Raw genomic sequence first — 21,668 nt, forward strand, 5'->3', positions numbered from 1 at the left:
GCTCAGAAAATACGGTTTGCCACAAGCCAGTTTTAAGATTTGATGTACCAACCCGAGTTATGTACTTCGGATTAGGCTTACCAACCGTAGCACCTGTAGGGTTCCAGGCAAGGAATGTCTGTGATCAGTGGCGTAGCGTGGGTTGTCAGCACCCGGGGCAAGGCAAGTAATTTGCGCCCCCTAACCCGTGGATTTGCGCCCCCTAACCCTAACTCCCAGATGTTGCGCCCGGTGCGGCCGGCCCCCCCTGCACCCCCCACGCTACGCCACTGGCTGTGATGCCACTCTGCAGCTGTTGACATCTGCAGGTGCAAGTTGCATAGGACCTTGATAAGTCATATGATGCTGTGGTGGAGCAGGAAGTCACACGCAGTTGTGGCTTGGGTCGATACGGTGCAAAGGTTTTGCTTGCAGGAAGATCTGGCAGTAAGTAGCAAGTCACGAATGTGCAAAATATAAGGACACATTTAATAAAGAAACATTTTAATTAAAAAAAACCCCTCCAAACAGATCATGTCTGGAAATATTAAAAAGAAAACCCACGATGGGAGAACACTTAAAATGTGAGAGCGGGAAATCTTTCTCTGCTAAAACACAGCAGAACTTTCCAGTTACAGACTACATAATTCCTGTACCTTTATAAAGCATATTGTACAGCCTCCAAAGGTGGATGCCATTTACCACGCTGGAGAAACCGAGGCACTACATGTTAGTTTCTATGTCTTGGCATATACAGCAGCACGTGGTGGTCACACAGTTGAGTTGCCACGGTGGACTACACCATTCAAGACTGCATCCTGAAATCACACTTCTGAATGTATTATAGTTGTAAAACTCTACACAAATGGAAAACTGGCTTAGCAGGCAAAAGGGCTGTGCCAGAATATTCTCTCTCATATGTGAGTTTTCTTTGGGGGGGGGGGGGCGGGAAAAGGATTTAAAAAAAAACACGAGGGATACCACTTTTGAATACCAAAATGGTCCAAAATGGTCCTGTTTGCTGTACTGCCTCATTCTGCTACATGTGTAAAGCACATTCACAAAAACTGCATATTACTGTATTTTTTGCTCTATAAGACTCACTTTTCCCCTCATAAAAAGTAAGGAGAAATGTGTGTGCGTCTTATGGAGCGAATGCAGGCTGCGCAGCTATCCCAGAAGCCAGAACAGCAAGAGGGATTGCTGCTTTCACTGCGCAGTGATCCCTCTTGCTGTTCTGGCATAATTTTTCCCCCCTTGTTTTCCTCCCCCAAAAACTAGGTGCGTCTTGTGGTCTGGTGCGTCTCATAGAGCGAAAAATACGGTAATTGCAAATGAAAACAATTGTTTACAAGGCGTACAGTCGCCAGCGGGTTGTGGCCGACTAAATTCTACGGGGCAGTCCCGTTGAAATGACGAACCTAAGCAAATTATGTGCATTCGTTTCAATGGGTCTCCTCTGAGTAGGAGTAACATTGGGTACATACAACCAGCCATGTCTAGTCTGGCCCCAAGCTCTGTGGCTTGCAGCAGGGGTTTTGTAGACTCTCAGGACCGGGCAGTGATGGGGCTGAGTCACATGTGAACTCTTGTTCCCCATTCCTCCAGATTCTCCTGGTGTTTGCACAAAGGTTTAAAAATAAGCTTGTCATGCCAACTTAGCACGTTTTTCTTGCTTGCTTAGCTTACGATGGTAGTGGTTGACCTTTTTCCCCCACACGAAAATTCTGCCACTCTTACTGGAACCGATTTCTGTGTATAACACGGCTTCCTACAGATTTCATGTCCCAGACTTGCCTTGGCACGCCAAGAGAAATCCCCCTCAAAAGATGCAGCTGAGACAGCTCTTTCTCAATCTCGGCAAGCCAGGTTCGCATGCAAAAGGAAGGAGGTCGGGACTCTAGCAAAAACGGATTGGAAGAGAAGCACCAAAGAGCAACTCAGTGCCCAGATTGTTCTGTCATCTACTTATCCACAGTGAAATGGGAACAACCCTTTGGGAACACAAAGAATCGGCTCCAGAAGTCTCTTCCACATCTTCTCAATGTGGGAAGCACAGCCCAGGTATGTCAGAGCCCAGAGCGAAAGGTCAAGGCATATGGTTTGTGTTGATCCCACAATCATAAAGCAAAGCATGTTTCTTTTTCAGAAAGGCTGAAGGCACTACTTGATTTTTCGATGCTTAGCTCTTTCATAACCTTTCCCCACCCCAAACAAGGCTGACATTTTGAAAAGGTGTGCTTGAGCACTTTAAGTTTTCTCCCTTCCGCCGTGCCGTGAAGAATGGTCCCTTTTCGTAAGGCAAAGTCGGTCCAAGAAGAAGCTCCCCTCCTCCATCTCTGCAGGCACAATTCATAAACGCTTTCTATAATGGTCCACGTTTTAAGAAATGTATACAATCAAGTTCTGTTGGCTTTGGGAAGAAAGGTGGGGGAGGGAAGTGTCAAGGTCCAGTAAGTCCTGAGTGTTTGTAAAAAAAAAACCAAATGGAAATAAATACACGCACAAGTTTGTTTTTCCTCTTCCCAAAAGCAGCTTTGGCTGACGTCACTTGGCTGCAACTCTAGAAATCATCCATTCTAAACCAGCTGGAAGGCTGCAGGGAGCAGAGAGGAAGAGTTAGTGATGGGGAAATCACAAAGCACAGCTTCTAGTAACCAACCCATATTATCACTACTGTCTGGCAAGGGACAAGTGCCTTGTCTTCCTCCTAATTTGTTCTTCTTATCATATCTCCATCCTAAGGCCAGACTGAGGGTTCACCCACACTGCCCTCCTACTTTCCTTTGGGGAAACGTGCTGTTTACCAAACATTAATCAGTTTTTCTGCAAACTGACATTTGTTCCAATTCAGTGGCGAACTACAGAAAGCACGGAACAAATGGAAAACCTCTTGGATTCTTACTTTCTAGGCCAACGACAAGCAGAACTGAGGATGACCCCCTGAGTCAAAAATGGTGAAGCCACATTATCAGAAATAACAAATGTTGACTAAAGTGGGGGACAGAACGGACAATATTTTTCAATTAGAAAAATATTAGGGCAGTCACCGGATTGGAGAAACCTCCGATCAGTTATATGAGTTTTCACTGATTACAGTAAACGAATTTATGTTCGCAAGAAAGAACAAGACTTTGTATATCATTCCTCCTTCTGTCCCACCCTTTATGTCTCCTTTGCCCCACAATCAGGATGCAGATTTGTAAGAGATAAAAACACTGGTGCCTAAGACTTAAAGTCCCAGGATCCTTTAAAACAAAATCTGGGCAAAATTGGTGAAGTAGCAAAGGTTTATTGAAAGAAAAAATGGTTAACACGAGCTCTGCTCAATTTGCAAACCTTGTCAAAGTCTATACATCCTATTGTTCTGCAGGCACTTGCTTAAAAACATCCTTTTAAAATGGCTAAGTTATGAATTGAGGTCTTTAGACCTGCAAAGCATTACTAAAAGCATCCTTAAAATTATATATAAAAAAAACACATGGAAAGGCAAGATATATCTCACAATATTTAAGATGGCAATTGTAACTTGCAATTTCTTTTATATATAAATACTCGTGTGTGTGTGTGTGTGTGTGTGTGTTGTTTTTTAAACAGCTGGTTTTGGACAATTAAAACAATTTTAATGCACAAATTAAGGGTTTTAGCACTAGAAAACACCAAAAAGACCAGGTCTTGGATGTAAGAAGATGCGTCGTTTATTTTGTTTTACTGTGACAGGAACAAACTGCCGTGAGCCCTTGGATCACACATTCCTCTCTCCCTCCTCTAGTGTTGTTGCAATTAGCTACACCTTGTCATTTCATCCAGACCTGACAAACTGTGGCTAATCATATTTTTTTGATCGTTTAAAACAAGCCCATTTCAAACCAGAGATTACGAAACTGGCCTAAATGGGTGGTACTCACCCCTCTCCTGTGAGCGCGCAACATCCCTGAATATGCCACGGGTGGTCTTTGATAGAGCTCAAGGTAAGAAAGTTTGAGATCTCAGAGGTAGACATGGAATTTTTGACATCCTGCTTGTTGGCATAAATCAACACAGCTGCATTACGCAGGTCCTGGGGAGAGGAAGAAGAAAATTCCCCGTTTACGTCCAACTCTCTGACCCACACTACTGCCCACCCAAAACCATAAGACTGAATTAACAGCTGAAAGATATGGGAGTCACTCCGTAAAAAAAAAAAAAAAATCTTCTTAGACAGCCAAATTAATATTTGTAGTAACCAAATGTAGGTCCATCTTAGGACACCAGAAGATAACGTGTGCAAGTTACACATTTGAACTCTGTGTACCTGCAGCATTTGAATTATTTGTCTGACCAGCTTCTGTAGAGCTTAGGGTGTCAAAATCCCCACTCAGCCATGAAGCTCACTGGGTGATTTTAGGCTGTTCATACCAGTTGTGAATTTACCTGAGGAGATTATTATCCAACCAATTTGCTGTGACTTTACCTGAGGAGATTATTATCTAGCCAATTTACCTGAAGAGATTATTATCTAGCCAATTTGCCTTGAATTTACCTGAGGAGATTATTATCTAGCCAATTTGCTAACCAATATATGGGGGGGGGGCCCTTTGTCAAGTGCTTTGCTAAATACAAGATAAATTACATCCACAACATTCTCACAATCCACTAGCCTAGTAAACCAATTTTTAGAAAGGAATAAGATTAATTTGATGGGATTCAGTCTTTACAAATTCATGTGAGCACCTAATCACTGCATTGTTATTAAAATGCTTACAATTAGACTTGCTTGAACATCAGTTCTAATATCTTTTTCCTGGGGTCAAAAGTCAGCCTGACAGGCCTGTAGTTTTCCAGATGTTCCTTTCCTCCATTTTTGAAGATTGGAACATTGCCTGCCTCCAGTCCTGTGGCATCTTATCCGTTTTTCAGGATTTCTCAAAGTTGATAGGAAAAAGTTCTGAGAGTACACCAAGAAGATCCTTCAATACAACTGATCTGCTCCTAAGACTTGAACTCGTTTAAAATAACTAGGTATTTCCTGGCCGCCTCAGGTGTGAGGAACCTTTGGCCCGCCAGATGTTTCTGAACTACAACTCCCATCATCCCTTGTCATTGCTAGGTGAGTTGAAGTTTAGCAACATCTGGAGGGCCAAAGGTTCCTTACTTCTGATGGAGATGTATCATCAAGCACCTTAATGAATATTGGGCCTCTTCCCTGAGGCAATTTGTGCTCAACTGTCAAGCCTAGTCTACACATGCAGGCAGCAAAATGAGATGGTAGAATGGAATGCGTTATTCCAGGGTGGGGAATGAATCTTTATTTGCATGAGGAGAAGGCCGCTGCTTGCCATGTGAAGACTCTCTGCAAAGACTCACCGGGGAGGAAGGCTCTTGCACAACCTGCTGCCTGCTAAGCTAGCTTTCTACTTGTGGGGTGATTGTTCCAGAGCAGAACATTCGAAAATGAGATCCTCGCCCAGTCTGAAATAAAACAGTCCGTTCGGACCACCACAGAACTTGGCCACATGCAAGTTAGGCCTTTAGGCAGCACTAGTCCAGCAACTTTGGTGGAGTTGCCCTATGTCCAGAATTTCCCGGACATGGCCGGAATACTACAGTCGGAAGCAATGTCTGGGTGGAAATCGCTGAAGTGTCTGGGAAAATCTGGACGTATGGCAGCCCATGTTGGTAGTGTAGATTTTGGTGAATACAGTGGTACCTCGGGTTAAGTACTTAATTCGTTCCGGAGGTCCGTTCTTAACCTGAAACTGTTCTTAACCTGAAGCACCACTTTAGCTAATGGGGCCTCCTGCTGCTGTCGCCACGCTGCCGGAGCACAATTTCTGTTCTCATCCTGAAGCAAAGTTCTTAACCCGAGGTACTATTTCTGGGTTAGCGGAGTCTGTAACCTGAAGTGTATGTAACCTGAAGCGTAGGTAACCCGAGGTACCACTGTATAATTAAAAATAGCTCAAAAACTCCTCTCTCTTTCTCTCTCTCGTGCCAAATCGAGAGAGAAAGAAAGAAAGAAAGAAGATAGATGATAGATAGATAGATAGATAGATAGATAGATATAGATAGATAGATAGATAGATAGATAGATGAGAGAGAGAGAGAGAGAGAGAGAGAGAGAGATGGATAGATAGATAGATAGATAGATAGATGATAGATAGATAGATAGCTCAACAACTTTGCCCCCCCCCCCAAAGCTCAACAAATTGTCCTGATTTTCATTTTTTGAAATATAAGAACCCTCAACTTTGGCTGTCATCAAGCATCATTGGCTCATGGTTAATATACAGCTTGCAAAACAGCCTCACCTCTGTATGCTGTGTGGCAAGGCAGACTCACCTCATGAGCAAGCATCTTGTACAGTTCCTCCTTACTCACTGTCAGCCTCTCGCGGTCTGTGCTATCGATCACCAGAATGACAAACTACAAAGGAAGCAGAAAGCACCAAAAGCTATGAGCTCATCTCGGCAACAGAATCCAATGCTACAGGGCTGAAACCTAAAACCTAATAAGGCTGGGTGCTGTTGTTTGATCCCTATCGGGAAGCTCTCCCCACCCCCACCCCACCCCACCCCACAAGGCTCCACTTCTGTGGAAAGACCTCCCTCTCCTGAAGTTCAGCTTTTTAGTCTTTCAAATGGCATGTAAAAAAAATGAGGCAATCTCCTCTTCTGCATGATGTTCTGGGGGCTCCTCCAAACCCCTCCTGGGCCAATTGGGGGGCGGGCAGGCTGGAGAGAGCCCCCTTGTGGTAGCAGAAGACCTTGCACCTCCAGTTTTTGTTTTCATTTGGATTCGTTTGGGGTTTTTTTTTATTGTACAGTCATACCTCGGGTTAAATGTGCTTCAGGCTGAGCGCTTTCGGGTTGCGCTCCGCGGTGACACAGAAGTAACGGAGCGTGTTACTTCCGGGTTTCGCCGCTCGCACATGCGCAGACGGTCAAAATGATGTCATACGCATGCGCGGAAGCGGCGAATCGCGACCCACGCACATGCAGACGCGCAGTTGCGTGTTGCTTCGCTTCTGGATGCAAATGGGGCTCTGGAACAGATCCCGTTCGTATCCAGAGGTACCACTGTACTGCATTATGAAAAAATAAAATTTTATGGAACAAGAGGGGAAAAGAAGAAGAAAAAATAACATAAAGTAAAGTTGGGCAAAACATCAAAAAAGCCAAGGAGTGGATGGCAGAGGTCATGGCTGAGCTGGAATTTGGTTATAGGCTCTGTATAGCTCCTGGCTCTGCCACTTAGAAACACTGGAATCTGCCCTATACAAAGTCAGAACAGTGGGTCCATGTAGCCATGTATACACAGGCTGGCAGCAGCTCTTGGGGTGGGGGTTCGGATAGGAGTCTTTCCCCATCACAACTTGGAGATTTGGGGAACTGAACCTAAGACCTTCCACATTAGGGTTTCTCAGACTTGGATCTCCAGCAGTTTTTGGACTACCATTCCCATCACTCCTGACCACTGGTCCTGGTACCGAGGGATGATGGGAGTTGTAGCCCCAAAACAGCTGGAAGCGTAAGTTTGGGAAACCCTGTTCTACATGCAAAGCAAATGTTTTACCCCTGAGCTACGGCCCTTCCCGGTCGCTTGCCATAAACAGCATCAAATTTATGCAATATACACATACAGAAACAAAAACTGCTCAATTTATACATGCCAAGGAATTACCAAATTAAAATTTTGTCGGAGGGGTAGGGAGAGAAAGAATACACAGGGCCATCGAGTTTCCTCAACTTCTCCCATAAGCGATACATAATTGGTGTGAAAACTGTTTTAAAAAGGGGTGAGGTTTATTTTGGGTGAGTGGATTGTCTTGCTTTGTTGATTTGGTGCCTGGGCAAAAACTGAGAAAACACATAGACGGTGGTTGGGGGAAACGAAGGGGGCGGGAACATTCTGCTTCTAGAAATGTCAAGAATGTCCTCTTGGCAGTCAAACGGACGTGTCTCAGCCTGGCTTTGTTCTGCCAGAGCAGACGGAGAGCTGCGTGTGACGCAGACAGAGCTCAAGTCTCGTTCCTCCCAACAAAATATTATTTTAGCCTCATTCCCAACGACCTGGGAAGAAAGGCTAGCAAAGCCTAGCTAAGCATGGGTTAGGGAGGGTATTTTGCAGCGTAAATATGCCAGGAGGGATAAAATAGTAGACAGAACACAGCTATTTGGGTTTGAGACAACTGTGAATACCGTTAGAGGAACAAGGAAAACGGCCTTTGACTGAGTCAGACTGTGAGTCCATCTAGGCTGGTATTATTTATACAGCCTGTGTGTGACTCTCTGGGGGATCAGGAAGGGCCTGTCTTTTCCCCTCTCTACCTGAAGATGCCAGAGAGGGACTATGGGCCTTTATGCCTGCAGAGCATGTGCACAATGACTGAGCTATGGTTTTTGTCAGAGGAATCTATCTACCTTATACTGAGTTGATAGCTATTTAATGCTTGCAACCACAGGCCACTGCAAGTATAGTGGTACCTCTGGTTGCAAACGGGATCCGTTCTGGAGCCCCGTTCACAACATGAACAGAACGCAACCCGCGTCTGCATGTGCGCGGGTCACGATTTGCTGCTTCTGCGCATGCGCGTGACATCATTTTGAGCGTCTGCGCATGAACAAATGGCGAAACCCAGAAGTAACCCTTTCCGGTACTTCCAGGTTGCCGCGGGACGCAACCTGAAAACGCTCAACCTGAAGCAAACGCAACACGAGGTATGACTGTACAATAATATACGCAAGCATACAGCACAACTAAATATCATCTTCCCTTAAAATCAGATCAAAGTTATAATCCACCTTGGAACTTCTGGGGGTTCACTCTTTTTAAAATTTCAGCTTGCTCAAATTAACACGTCGCCTCTGCAAACCACTGACACTTGGGTTCAAAATTACTGTGTGCATTTTCTACGCTGGAACTTCAAACAGCGCAAGTTGAAGGGACAGGTATTTCTGTTCATCAGATAGCAGGTGAGTCACGATGTCCTGAACTGGCCACCAACTACATTGCAACGTGAGACAATTTCCAGGACAGGCAGTGCAGAACACAATGAACTAAACCCATGACACCAGCCTTCCAAACTTGCACTAGGTCAGAAATTGGTCCTTCCAGCCCAGTGTTGTCTACAGCAAGTTGGGGAGAAACTCAAGCTGAGCCACCTCATTTGGCCTAAAAGGAAGTTTCGGCCAAGCCATGCCCACTAGCCCTACAGATGATGTCAGGTGTGGCGCAAGCTCCCTGCTGAAAGTCCATCAGCTGATGTGCCTTTGTAGCTATGCAGGTGAAGGAAAACAGGTCACCTGATGTGATTGTAACATCAGGTACAGTGGTTCCTCTGGTTAATAACTTAATTTGTACCGGAGGTCCGTTCTTAACCTGAAACTGTTCTTTACCTGAAGCACCACTTTAGCTAATGGGGCCTCCTGCTGCCGTCACACCGCTGCCGCTCGATTTCTGTTCTCATCCTGAAGCAAAGTTCTTAACCCGAGGTACTATTTCTGGGTTAGCGGAGTCTGTAACCTGAAGCATCTGTAACCTGAAGCGTCTGTAACCTGAGGTACCACTGTAATTGACAGGCAGGGGTATCATCTGTCTCAGCTCTACCTGGTATACCAAACCTGAGATCTTCCACATGCAAAATATGTCCTTCACTGAGTTATGGCTCTTCTCCAGCTAGAATTGTTAAGCAGCCACTAACACCTAGATCTCACAAACAGCAGGCCAGGAGGCTGTGAATGGACAGCAGCACTTCAGGTTGGGAGTGGGAGCTCAGGAGACTGAGTGCAGCACAACTTGCCTAAGGCAACTTAGTGAGCTCATGGTCAAAACATGATCTGTAGCTCAGTCTTAGTCACTGTTTCAAAGGCAGGGAACCTGGAGCCCTAGTTTATATTGGGAAGGAATTGTCTCCCAGGTCTAATTGGCCAGTGACCCTAGAAGGGCACTTTGAGTCTTCTTCTAACTGCACATGGCTCAAATAATCTGCATTTCTTTACAGGCACCTTTTTCTGTAAAACACCTAACCCTCTGCTAATCGCACCCCAATCTGGATGGAACAGGTTGCTTTGCAGAAGGTGAATGGGTTGAGAGGATCATGCTTGCATCCAGGTAGGTAGTTTGACAGGGAGATGTGATGTTTTCTAGTGCAGAGGGCCACTCATTCTGGATCTTCTCTACGCTGCAATATTTCTTTTCATGGAATCAGAACTGGGAAGTGCCTAAAAGGTCATCTAAGTCCAGCCCACTGCCAGTCCAGAAAATCCACTTCTGCGACAGCCTGCCTGATAAATGCTGGCCACCTAGCCTCTGCTAATAAGGCAGAGCATCTTCCAAGGATGTGCCATTAGGAAATTCTCCTAATGTTTAGTCTAACCCCCTAATTTAGGTAAAGGTAAAGGTACCCCTGACCGTTAGGTCCAGCCGCGGACGACTCTGGGGTTGCGCGTTCATCTCACTCTATAGGCCAAGGGAGTGAGAGTGAGATGAACGCGCAACCCCAGAGTCGTCCGCGGCTGGACCTAACGGTCAGGGGTACCTTTACCTTTACCTCTGCCTTCCCGCCAGAGCAGTACCTATTTATCTACTTGCACTTCGTGCTTTCAAACTGCTAGGTTGGCAGGAACTGGGACCGAACAACGGGAGCTCACCCCGTCGTGGGGATTTGAACCACCAACCTTCTGATCGGCAAGCCCTAGGTTCTGTGGTTTAGACCACAGCGCCACCCGCGTCCCAACCCCCTAATTTACTTTTGCCTTATTTGGCTGAACCCATGCAGCTCACCTCTGTGTTGGAATAGTAGGTGTGCCAAGTAGACCTCAAGGTTTCCTGCCCACCAATGTCCCACATCAGGAAGTGTGTCTTGCGCAGGACGATTTCCTCCACGTTGCTGCCGATCGTAGGAGATGTGTGCACGACCTCATTCATTAGGCTGGAAGGAGACCAGAGAAGTAAGCCGCCTGAGCCCTCAACAGCTACCTCGCCAACCTGCAAAAATGAGCTGGGCTTATGAGACATGTTGGCCTTCATCCCCTGGCTCTGATTAACAATCTACAACATCTTGGAGATGCTGGGAAGGCTTGTGACACAGGATTCCTCAACCCGAATCTCTACGGAAGTGGCTAGACTACAACTCCCATCTTCCCTGGCGACTGGCCATGGTGGGTTAAGCTGATGGGAGGCCACCAACATTTGGAAGGGTCCAGACTGGAGGGTAAGGCTGATTTCCGGCAACAATAACCCTGCCTTGGCATTGGGGAGCTGTGCAATACACAGCTTTGTGCAATACACAAAGGCCAATGGGGAAAGGTTGTTGTGGTTGTTAGAATTTGTATACCGCCCTATACCTGCAGGTCTCAGGGTGGTTCACAAGATAAAATCACAATATAAAAATACAAAACACATTTTTTTTAAAACTCAAGAATTCGCCCCTCCCAAACACATTTTTTAAAGGGCATTGGATGTCAATCAGCCAAAGGCCTGGTTAAAGAGGAATGTTTTTGCCTGGCTCCTAGAGGTATACAGTATAATGAAGGTGCCAGAAGAATCTCCCTGGGAAGAACATTCCACATCACAGTGTTCAACCCAAGGCCTGAGGGCTACATGTGGGCCACATGCTGGCTAGGGGTGATGGGAGCTGGAGCCCAGGAAGAACATGTCGTCTCTCTCTCTCATGTCGTCTTGGAGACAACAGCAAAAGCATAAGCTATACACAAATGGAAGTTCCCAGCATACTGTGCTGGAATGTAAACAGACATGTGACATGCAACAATCTCACGCCTGTTCCTTAAGGTGGAATGGAAATGTCAACAGTGACGCCTACATCAGGGATGAAGGGCCTGTGGCGTTCACAATGATGCTGAACAACAGTACCCATAATCCCTTGGGCCATGCTGGCTAGGGGTGATGGGGGCTGGAGCCCAGGAACCACTGGATGGCCAGAGGTTACCAATCCCTGACCTACATTAAACCAAAAGGGAGAGAAAATTACGGACTTCTAAAACAAGTGTAGGGTGGGGAAGTCCTCCCAACAGAAAGGACTTTGTTGATTTCAGCTGAATCCCTATTAGGTCCTCTTAGATCCCAGAATGCAGATTCCTTGAGGTTTAGCTGATCTACCTTTCTATATATTATATTATATTATATTATATTATATTATATTATATTATATTATATTATATTATATTATATTATATTATTATATTATATTATATTATATTATATTATATTATATCATATCATATTATCTCATATCATATCATATTATAATATTACATTACATTACATTACATTACATTACATTACATTATATATATTTCAGGTATTGTCTTTGGGCACAAAGAGTTGTATTCAGCTAAGTTCTAGCACCACCCATAGCGAGTGCTACCCATAGTGAATTAAATTGCACCATTTCGGTACAAAAGGCCCATATCTGCACGTCACACAATATTGTGAACAAGCAACATGCAAGTGTACACTGTCTGGTCACTTCTACTTTGCTCCTTTACTGGATGTGAACAAGAGAAACTAACCAGGAAGCCTTGGCTTCCTGTTATGTCCAAATCAGTAATTGTCTTCTCCTTATCAAGCAACGATTATTAGTCAGTTGTTGGCTGTTATCAGGAAGCCGAACAAACCATGAGTCCTGGTTCAGACATAACAGGAAGCAAAGGCGCCCTGGTTTGTTTCTCCCCATCCCGTGAGAAGCAAAGTGGGAGCAACTGGTCAGTGCTCAGCAGGCACTGCATCACAATAAGAGTGGCTTTTTGCAATGTGCAAACGTGACCTGTATGAATCTCCCCATGTGTGAGGCACAGTTTAGCCCTGACATTTGAAACAGGCTCAGTCTTGCACCAAGTTCCTATGCAACCTGTGTATGCACCATACATCTAAAGCACATTTAAAGCAAACTCCCCCCCCCCAAAAAAAATTGGAGTTTACTCTTCACAAAGCTATCATTCCCAGCAACCTTAAACTACAGTTCCCAGGATTCTTTGAGTGGTTGCATTAAATGTATGGTGTGCATGCTTCACAGAATCCCTCATATCTAACCAGTAAGTTGAACATAAATAAAAATTCAATGTGTGAGGGAGGTACTCACAACTGGTAGAGGATGGTGGTTTTCCCAGCATTGTCCAAGCCAATAATTATTACTTTATGCTCTAGAGGGGAATAAAACACAGCAGATGTTCAAGATTTTGATAAACAAGTTTCTAAGGAAAATACAGTTTGAGATTTATTTAACTGGTCCATACACTGAACTGTGATCGGGGAGTTGGAGAAAAAGTAAAGTTGAAGGGTAGCTTTTTGTCCAATATCACCAATGAAATCATGGATCTGTTTTTATGGACCCAGCGGGTAACACTGTGGTCTAAACCACAGAGCCTACAGCTTGCCGATCAGAAGGTCGGCGGTTCGAATCCCCGCGACGGGGTGAGCTCCCGTTGCTCGGTCCCTGCTCCTGCCAACCTAGCAGTTTGAAAGCACGTCAAAGTGCAAGTAGATAAATAGGTACCGCTCCTGCGGGAAGGTAAATGGCATTTCCGTGCGCTGCTCTGGTTCGCCAGAAGCAGCTTAGTCATGCTCGCCACATGACCCAGAAGCTGTCTGTGGACAAATGCCAGCTCCCTCAGCCTACAGAGAGCGCCACCCCAGAGTCGTCTGCGGCTGGACCTAACGGTCAGGGGTACCTTTACCTTTACCCTAGAATCATTTGCATGCACAACTTTAAACAACAACAACACCTGCACAATGGTACCTCGGGTTACATACGCTTCAGGTTACAGACTCCGCTAACCCAGAAATAGTGCTTCAGGTTAAGAACTTTGCTTCAGGATGAGAACAGAAATGGTGCAGCAGTGGCGCAGCGGCAGCAGGAGGCCCCATTAGCTAAAGTGGTGCTTCAGGTTAAGAACAGTTTCAGGTTAAGTACGGACCTCCGGAACGAATTAAGTACTTAACCTGAGGTACCACTGTAGTTGTGCCCCACTCCTCAGAAATGTCATGGGCCACTGCAGTAACACTTTGCTCTTATTACCAAATTACCAAATGTAGACTCCACGCATGTACCAAACATGCTCATTCACAGCTATTCTGAAAGTTCTACCAGTCTGAGTCAGCCATCCCAATCAGGTTTCTACTTTTGACTACTAGAAGGTGAACGTGACTTTTCTCAATCTCTTCCAAGGAACTCAGAACGGCTTATGCAGCCCACCCTCTCTAAGGTGATCATGCATCTGACTTCCTCACCCTCTATCGGAAGGTATATTTCGTTTGATGGGTTGCCTATCTAAGTCCAGTTGAAATGTCAATCACCCCAAGAAGGCAGAAAGGGGGAGGGAGGGGGGCTGAACATGCCCATCATCAATAGTTAGCAGCTAGAGAGTAGACCGAGCAGCGATGTTGGGTTCTCCTGATCAAAATCTTCCCCGTTCTGGCAGGATGGACTGAATTTCTATTTAAGTTACAGTAATTCTTTCTAGATTTGCATCTATACCATAAATGTGCATGTGCTAATAGTGTGTGTGTGTGTGTGTGTGTGTGTGAGAGAGAGAGAGAGAGAGAGAGAGAGAAATATGTGTTTCCTAACCTTGCTTGGAGTGCAAAGTGCCCCTTTTTCTGCACACTTTCAAAGCAGCAAACTGAAAAAGGAAGAGTTAGGAATGGAAGCTGCATGACCCAAACTCTCCTTGGCAGCAATGGCAGTAAAGCAAAAACCTATCATCCTCTAGCTAGCGTATTCCCCTGTGCACAAGACGACTACCGCCATGCTGCCCAAGTTTCGGTGACAAAGAGCAATTCAGCATTCTTATAAACAGGAACAGAAAGTTTCTTATGCAAAGACGCTCAGTTGTCATACATGCATAACCTTTTGCAGCTGAAACAGTGGATACATATGACTAGTTTGACTCAGTGGCGTAGCGTGGGTTGTCAGCACCCGGGGCAAGGCAAGTAATTTGCGCCCCCTAACCCGTGGATTTGCGCCCCCTAACCTGTGGATTTGCGCCCCCTAACCCTAACTGCCAGATGTTGCGCCCGGTGCGGCCGGCCCCCCCTGCACCCCCCACGCTACGCCACTGGTTTGACCGGAAGACAACAAACAACAGGCATAATATGTCCTGGAGCATCCCAAACTCAGTCTTTTCCCATGCCAGTGTGTCCCTCTCTAGATATCCTTGTGCAGCTGCCAAGGCCCCATCAACCCAGTCTTGCATCCTCACACAACACCCCGCCCTCCCGCTGGGGAGTTGTCATTACAAATTACTGACAATGAATCAAACTCAAATAGCAACTGTTTGGCACAGATCAGAGGAGCACCAACACTGGAGAAACTCGCAGTGATGTACGAGTCTCTCTAAGGATGGGTCCGGCTCTGTTTCTATATTTCCAAAAGCTGCTGCATCCACACCGACCAAGCAATCTTTTGCTATCGCACATAACACCAAGCTATGGTTTATTAAACCTTAGCTTAGTGCTGTGTGAATCCCGTCCAGCCTCTTTCAGTGTGGTGACTTTACTGGCAACAAAGAACCCTTGTCGTCCCTTCCAACTCTACAATTCTATGAAAACCATGATCTGAAGCCATGGTTTGTTCTTCGGTTATGAACCTTGATTGTTTTAACTGTGGCAATATGTGTGTGACCCCAGTCGCCTTCCATAACCATGGTTTCTACGACCACCCCACCCAAGATTTTCACCAAACTACAAAGGCATAAGGTAAGAAGAGCTGGGGGGCGGGATCCAAATTTGGGGTAATTAAGCCATGGTTTGTTTGGTCACCCATATGATGAGTTGTGGTTTGTTTCAAAAACAAACCATGACTTAGTATTAGGAGCCAAGCAAACCAACATGTGGACTGCAATGTGTGTACGCACTTTGTCATCCCCTTTTTTCATTACAGTGGTATCTTGGTTCTCAAACTTAATCCGTTCTGGAATTCCATTCCAAAACCAAAGCGTTCCAAAACCAAGGTGCACTTTCCCATAGAAAGTAATGCAAATTCGTTCCAGACTTTTAAAAACAACCCCTAAAACAGCAATTTAACATGAATTTTACTATCTAACGAGACCATTGATCCTTAAATGAAAGCCATAAACAATGTACTGCAGACACACAATCAATTAATCTATCTATCAATAGCTGAACTGGGTTCCACACAGTCACAAAAACAAAAGAAAAAGAGCCTCAAAAACCAAAACACAAAATAAAAAGCAAAAACAGACAGACCTCAACGTAACACTCAAAACGGAATTGTGGCACTCAAATCAGAAGCGTAACACTCAAAACAGAACACGTTCAGCTTCTGAAAAAAGTTTGCAAACCGGAACACTTACTTCCGGGTTTGCAGTGTTTGGGTTCCAAGTTGTTTGAGTACCAAGGCGTTTGAGAACCAAGGCACCACTGTACTTGCCCCTTGCATTACCAAGAACCTCAGAGAGCTCAAAGAGGAACCACAATTCGAACTTAAGCTACAAGAAAGCAGAGACTTGGAAGCAAATGTTGCATTTCCAGCAACCCCCAGCCAGTGTAGCAAAGGCATCAGAATCAGAGCACACAATTGTGGAGTCCAAAGGATGCCTGGAGCAAGGGAAAAGTTTGGCACAAGCTGCATATGGCCTTTATACTTCTTCCTATTCCTATCAGGGGAAAAATCAGGTACGAACGGAATTTCACTTTCCTCCGTTCCATCCCTTGGGCACTTTAGAAACCAACTTTGCAGCAGAGTACACAGAAGAAATCGGGACACAAAACAAACAGGTTGTACCTGGTTATGGCCGAGGTTAAAAGCCAAGACTGCAGCGAACCAACTCTCCACCCGACAAGTGTTTTAGTTCATGAACATTTCAGGAAAAGTTTGTTTTACGTTGCAAGTTGTAGATGATAATCTGTCTCTCCCCATCTCCCACATACGGCTAGGGTAAAAATTCCATATATGGCCAGATTAGGTAACAAGAAAGGCTTTTTTGTTGTTGTTGGCCAAGAGCCATGTTTTAAAATATCAGCTCCCTACCTATTAAGAAAGTGTTTGGTGGCTCCATCAGATAAACAGTTAAATTGCTTTCTGGAGAAGGAAGGAAATTCTACGGCAAGGTAAAGAATCAACACAATGGAAGAATGAATTGGTTTTCTCCAGGGACATATCCCAAGACTGGCCTCACATAGCAGACTCCATTAGTGGTTTTGTTATGTTCTGTGGTATTTTATGCATTACGACTTGCTGTTACTTTAATTAAGTTTTGCTTAGTAATTCTTTGTTGCAACTGTAAAGTGCAAACTGTTCATTGCTGAAACTTATTTTTACTGTTTGCTTTATTATATTCTAACGGATGATCAAATATTGCTTTATTTGATATACACATGTAGTTTATTTTAAAGTTATGATTTTATTATAACTTGTTTGCATTGGCTCAGATTGTTATGAGGTGTGTGGTCTTTGCTGTGTATTTTGTTGTTTCTTCAGCTTATAAATCGCCTTGTATAGAAAGGCGGTATACAAATTAAAAGTGAAGAAGTGAAGAATTAACCGCATGGTCTCAAACGTCAGAAATAACACATGAGGCATGTATGCGCGCACACACACACACACAAAATTGGAATTAAGGAAACTTTTTCAGCCAAGGGCCACATGTGCTCATACTGAGCCCCCCAGGGGCCAGATGCAAACTAGGTACAGTCGCACCTTGGATGCTGAATGCCTTAATACTCGGATGTTTTGGCTCCTGAATGCCACAACCCTGGAAGTGAGTGTTCTGGTTTGCGAACGCTCTTTGGAACCCAAACGTCTGCTGCAGCTTCCAACTGGCTGTAGGAAGCCGTGCCTTGGTTCCCAAACGTTTTGGAAGTCAAACGGAGATTCCATTCGACTTCCAAGGTACAACTGTAGTCTTTGTTGTTGTCATTGCAACACAAGCTAACACAGGGATGCCTACATCAGGGATGAAAGGCCTGTGGCGTTCACAATGATGCTGAACAACAGTACCCATAATTCCTTGGGCCATGCTGGCTAGGGGTGATGGGGGCTGGAGCCCAGGAACCACTGGATGGCCAGAGGTTACCAATCCCTGACCTACATTAAACCAAAAGGGAGAGAGAATGACGGACTTCTAAAACAAGTGTAGGGTGGGGAAGTCCTCCCAACAGAAAGCACTTTGTTGATTTCAGCTAAATCCCTATTAGGTCCTCTTAGATCCCAGAATGCTGATTCCTTGAGGTTTAGCTGATCTATCTATCTATCTATCTATCTATCCATCTATTGGAAGCCGCGCTTTGGTTTCTGAACGTTTTGGAAGTCGAACGGACTTCTGGAACGGATTCCGTTCGACTTCCGTGGTACAACTGTACAGCAATGGATGAGACTCTTGCCTGCAGTAGGCTAAATTCCAGCTGCGCAGAAGCCAGAGGTTTCAACAAACAAATCTCTCCATCATTGCAAGCAAGAGGCATCATCACACTTCAAAGACACATCTAGCTAAGGAAGAGCACCCAGGGAGGGTGAGGAGCAGGGCAAGAGAATGTCTAGTTGCCATTTTGGGGCAAGACAACTCCAGTGTCTTATTTTCCAAATGATGGACTGGCTGTGATTGATTCTCAGTTAAACATCCAGCTAGTTCAGATGACAACCTTGAGCTAGGTTAAGAGCTCTGAGAACTTCAAAGAAGAAAAGCCGCTTGATCCAGGAACAGCCCACATATATATTTGGCTATTATTAATGGCGACTGCTCCTGCTCAGGCTGCACAGAAAAAGCATTTTGGTTCCAGAAATTCATTCCGATCATGCAGATAAAATATAACGGACAGAATTCTACAGGATGTAGTGTCAGTGGGTAAAAACAGCCCCGATCCAATGATCCCCAGGCATGCACCTCCAGATGATGGAGATGTCAGGTGCAAAACACACCTGGCTAATTTCGAACACTGACAGCCTCCTTCAACCTGGGGCTTGGGACTACATCCTCCATCAGCCATAACATGGCTTTGCTGGTGGAGGCTGCTGGGAGCTGTAGTTCTGAAGGACTCCAAGTTGGGAAAAGGCTGCATTCTCTGGCCCAGGACAGCTGTGTGTTCAACACACGCACACACACACACCAGTTTGTAGCACTTTGAACAAGGTCTGTCTGCACACATTTGCAAGTATGCATGCGTCTTACATGCAGGTTTGTGCCTGCTTTGTGAAAATATTCACAGGAAAATATTCTCCTACTAACACATGTGGTCACAAGTGTTTCTACAGGAGTGTGTAGAACCTCTGCGTATAAACATGTATTTAGAAGCGGAAATGCAAAACTTGCCAGCATGCAAGTGGTGTGCAAGACAAGAATCTCTCACAAAGAGGTCTTTATCACTTCCCACCCCCCAAGGTCTTAAAAGGCTCTGAGCAGAAGCGGGTTTTTTCACTGTCAGACAAAAGGGCCCCACCAACATGAAAGATGGTCTGAACAAAGGATGGAAAATCCTCTTGCCTCCAAACACCTGCCTGAGCAAGCGAGCTGTACCAAACACAGACAACAAGAGGGGCTGTGCCGTCCCCCTCACACAAAAAAGAAAACCTCTGAACCTTCCACAGTTTCCTGTAGTCACCAGGAGGAGGGCGGTGGCTTCCTCCCACAACCAACACACAACATTCCCCAAGGAAATGGATTTGTCTAGATCAGTGGTGTCCAAACTTTTTTCAAAGAGGGCCAGATTTGATGAAGTGAAGGGCCGTGAGGGCTGACCAAAGTTGTTAACCTTTTTTTAGGATTGAAATTGTTGAGGGTTTTGGACATGCCTGGTCTAGATCTTCTTGCTCTATTGTCCGTCTGGATTCAAACGGAAAATACACAGAGAGGTACAAGAGCTACAGGTTTTCCTCCTCCCAATAACTTCACATTTAAACGCAGCTGTCAAAGGAAGCCTTTGCTCGCTCCCTTATCCCATCTGTTCCCCAACAGACTTTTTCCTCCTCCTCTACATCTAAGAGACACACAACACTTCACACACACCCCAGCCTGCCCTCTTAATAACACATATCCAGTCAGTTTTTTGCCCTCACCAGACAGAAGTTACTTAACCTAGCAAGCGTGCCAGGCACATATTGAGTTATGCATACGTCAGCTGGCTCTGTACACCACAGCCCACAAGGAAACATGAAAGATGCTAATTGCTTCAGAGAAAACGCTGCATTATAGATGATCAACAGCAACGTCCCTCCAAGCTTTCAGGATCAGTCACCCTGTAGAGTTGGATGGGACCTCAGGGGTCATCTAGTCCAACCCCCTGCAATGCAGGAATCTCAAGTAGACCGTTGGATGGCAGATGCCCACACAGGTGTCATTCTGCCACCTGCCGCTTCGTAACATGGAAATCTCTTTCCAACGATAACACAATTCAGGCACCACACACACACACACACACACACACACACAGAAGGCTCCTTCTGCACTGTATTTAAAGCAGCATCATACCACTTTAAACAGACCCCACCCAAAGAACCCTGGGAGTTGTAGTTTGCTAAGGGTGCTGAGCAATGTCTCTATATGCTTCACAAAGCTACGAAATGGTCCACCCCACCCCCCTTTCACAGGGAGTTCTGGGAATTGCAGATCTGTCAGAGAAACAGGGGGGTCTGCTAACAACTCTCGGCGCCCTTATCAAACTACAGCTCCCAGAATTCTTTGGGGGAATCCATGGCTGTTTAAAGTGGTATCATCGTGCTTTAAATGTGCAGTGCAAACGAGGCCACCGTGCCAACTCTCTTTGCACCCAACTTGCAGGAAAAGCCATTCTTTCCACAGCAGCCCAGGGCTTCTTTCTTCTGGTGTGTTGAAAAGGTCAGGGCTCGTCTCCCCCTCCCCTCCATTCCACCCTCCCAGATGGCCTTAAATTCCTTGAAAGGGGACGAGGAAGGGAGAGAAAGTGACTGAAGAAAGGACACAAAAACAAACGCGGAGAGAAGACGGGGGGGGGGGAGAGAGATGAAGGCGAAACTGACGAGAGGGGAAGAACAGCAGCAAAACAGAGAGGAGCAACTCAAGAGAAACGAAGGCAGCCTAGGAAGAAACCAAAAGAGGAGAGCAAAAGGAAGCAAGGGGGGGGGGGGACCCGCCAGGGAAGGAGGAAAATCACACAAAGGAATGGAAACCAGAGCGAAGTCCATAAAAAGAGAAAGGAGGATGGATGCAAAGTTTGCAACGAAAGAGAGGAAAACGGGGAGGGGAGGAGAGGAAGGTAGGAGGAGGGGGGACGAGGCAAGGTGCAGGGGCGACGACAAAGCGTGGGAAGGCGCGGGGGGTTCCTACCGCGGCTTCCGAAAACGCTCAGCAGCTTCGCGAAGAGCTGCCCCATATCGGAGCCCCGCAGCCGCCTAAGCGAGCCCTTTTCCCAGCCCCGCTTTATAGCCTCGGCCGGTGACGCGTCCAGGGGAGAGGCGCGCCCGGGCTCCGGCTCCTCCTCCTCCTGCGCGCCTCCCTCTCGGGAGGGATTGTATGATTATTTTTCCCAAAGTGGGGGAACTCCTCCGGCGCGAGGAGGGACCCCGGGCAAGTTCTTTTCCGGGGGGGGGGGGGAGGCGAGCATGTGCAAAGTGCTTTTGCTCCGGCCAAAGCGCGGGGGCTCGCCTCCTGTACGCCCCCCTCTGTCTGTCCTAGGAACCAACTGCTAGGAGTCTTTGCCTCCCCCCCATAAAATAGTTGACAGCATCTTAGAAAGCAGAGACATCACCTTGCCAACAA

The 21,668-nt window shown here is 45.8% G+C and overlaps 1 protein-coding gene across 1 annotated transcript; it reads right to left on the reverse strand.

Moving 5' to 3' along the window:
• Positions 1-466: 466 nt before the first annotated feature.
• ARL5C (ARF like GTPase 5C) lies at positions 467-21,345 on the reverse strand. Its single transcript, XM_083408368.1, has 7 exons — positions 21,237-21,345; positions 13,061-13,121; positions 10,744-10,891; positions 6,301-6,384; positions 3,888-4,039; positions 1,303-2,575; positions 467-1,056 (listed from the first exon to the last, which is right to left on the reverse strand). The coding sequence occupies exons 1-6, from the start codon at positions 21,280-21,282 to the stop codon at positions 2,527-2,529; spliced, it is 540 nt and encodes a 179-aa protein (XP_083264494.1). The 5' UTR covers positions 21,283-21,345; the 3' UTR covers positions 467-1,056; positions 1,303-2,526.
• Between the last annotated feature and the right edge of the window lie 323 nt (positions 21,346-21,668).

The sequence above is a fragment of the Podarcis tiliguerta genome (genome assembly GCF_965153285.1).
Source record: "Podarcis tiliguerta genome assembly, chromosome: 13".
In the NCBI taxonomy this organism is placed as follows: domain Eukaryota; kingdom Metazoa; phylum Chordata; class Lepidosauria; order Squamata; family Lacertidae; genus Podarcis; species Podarcis tiliguerta.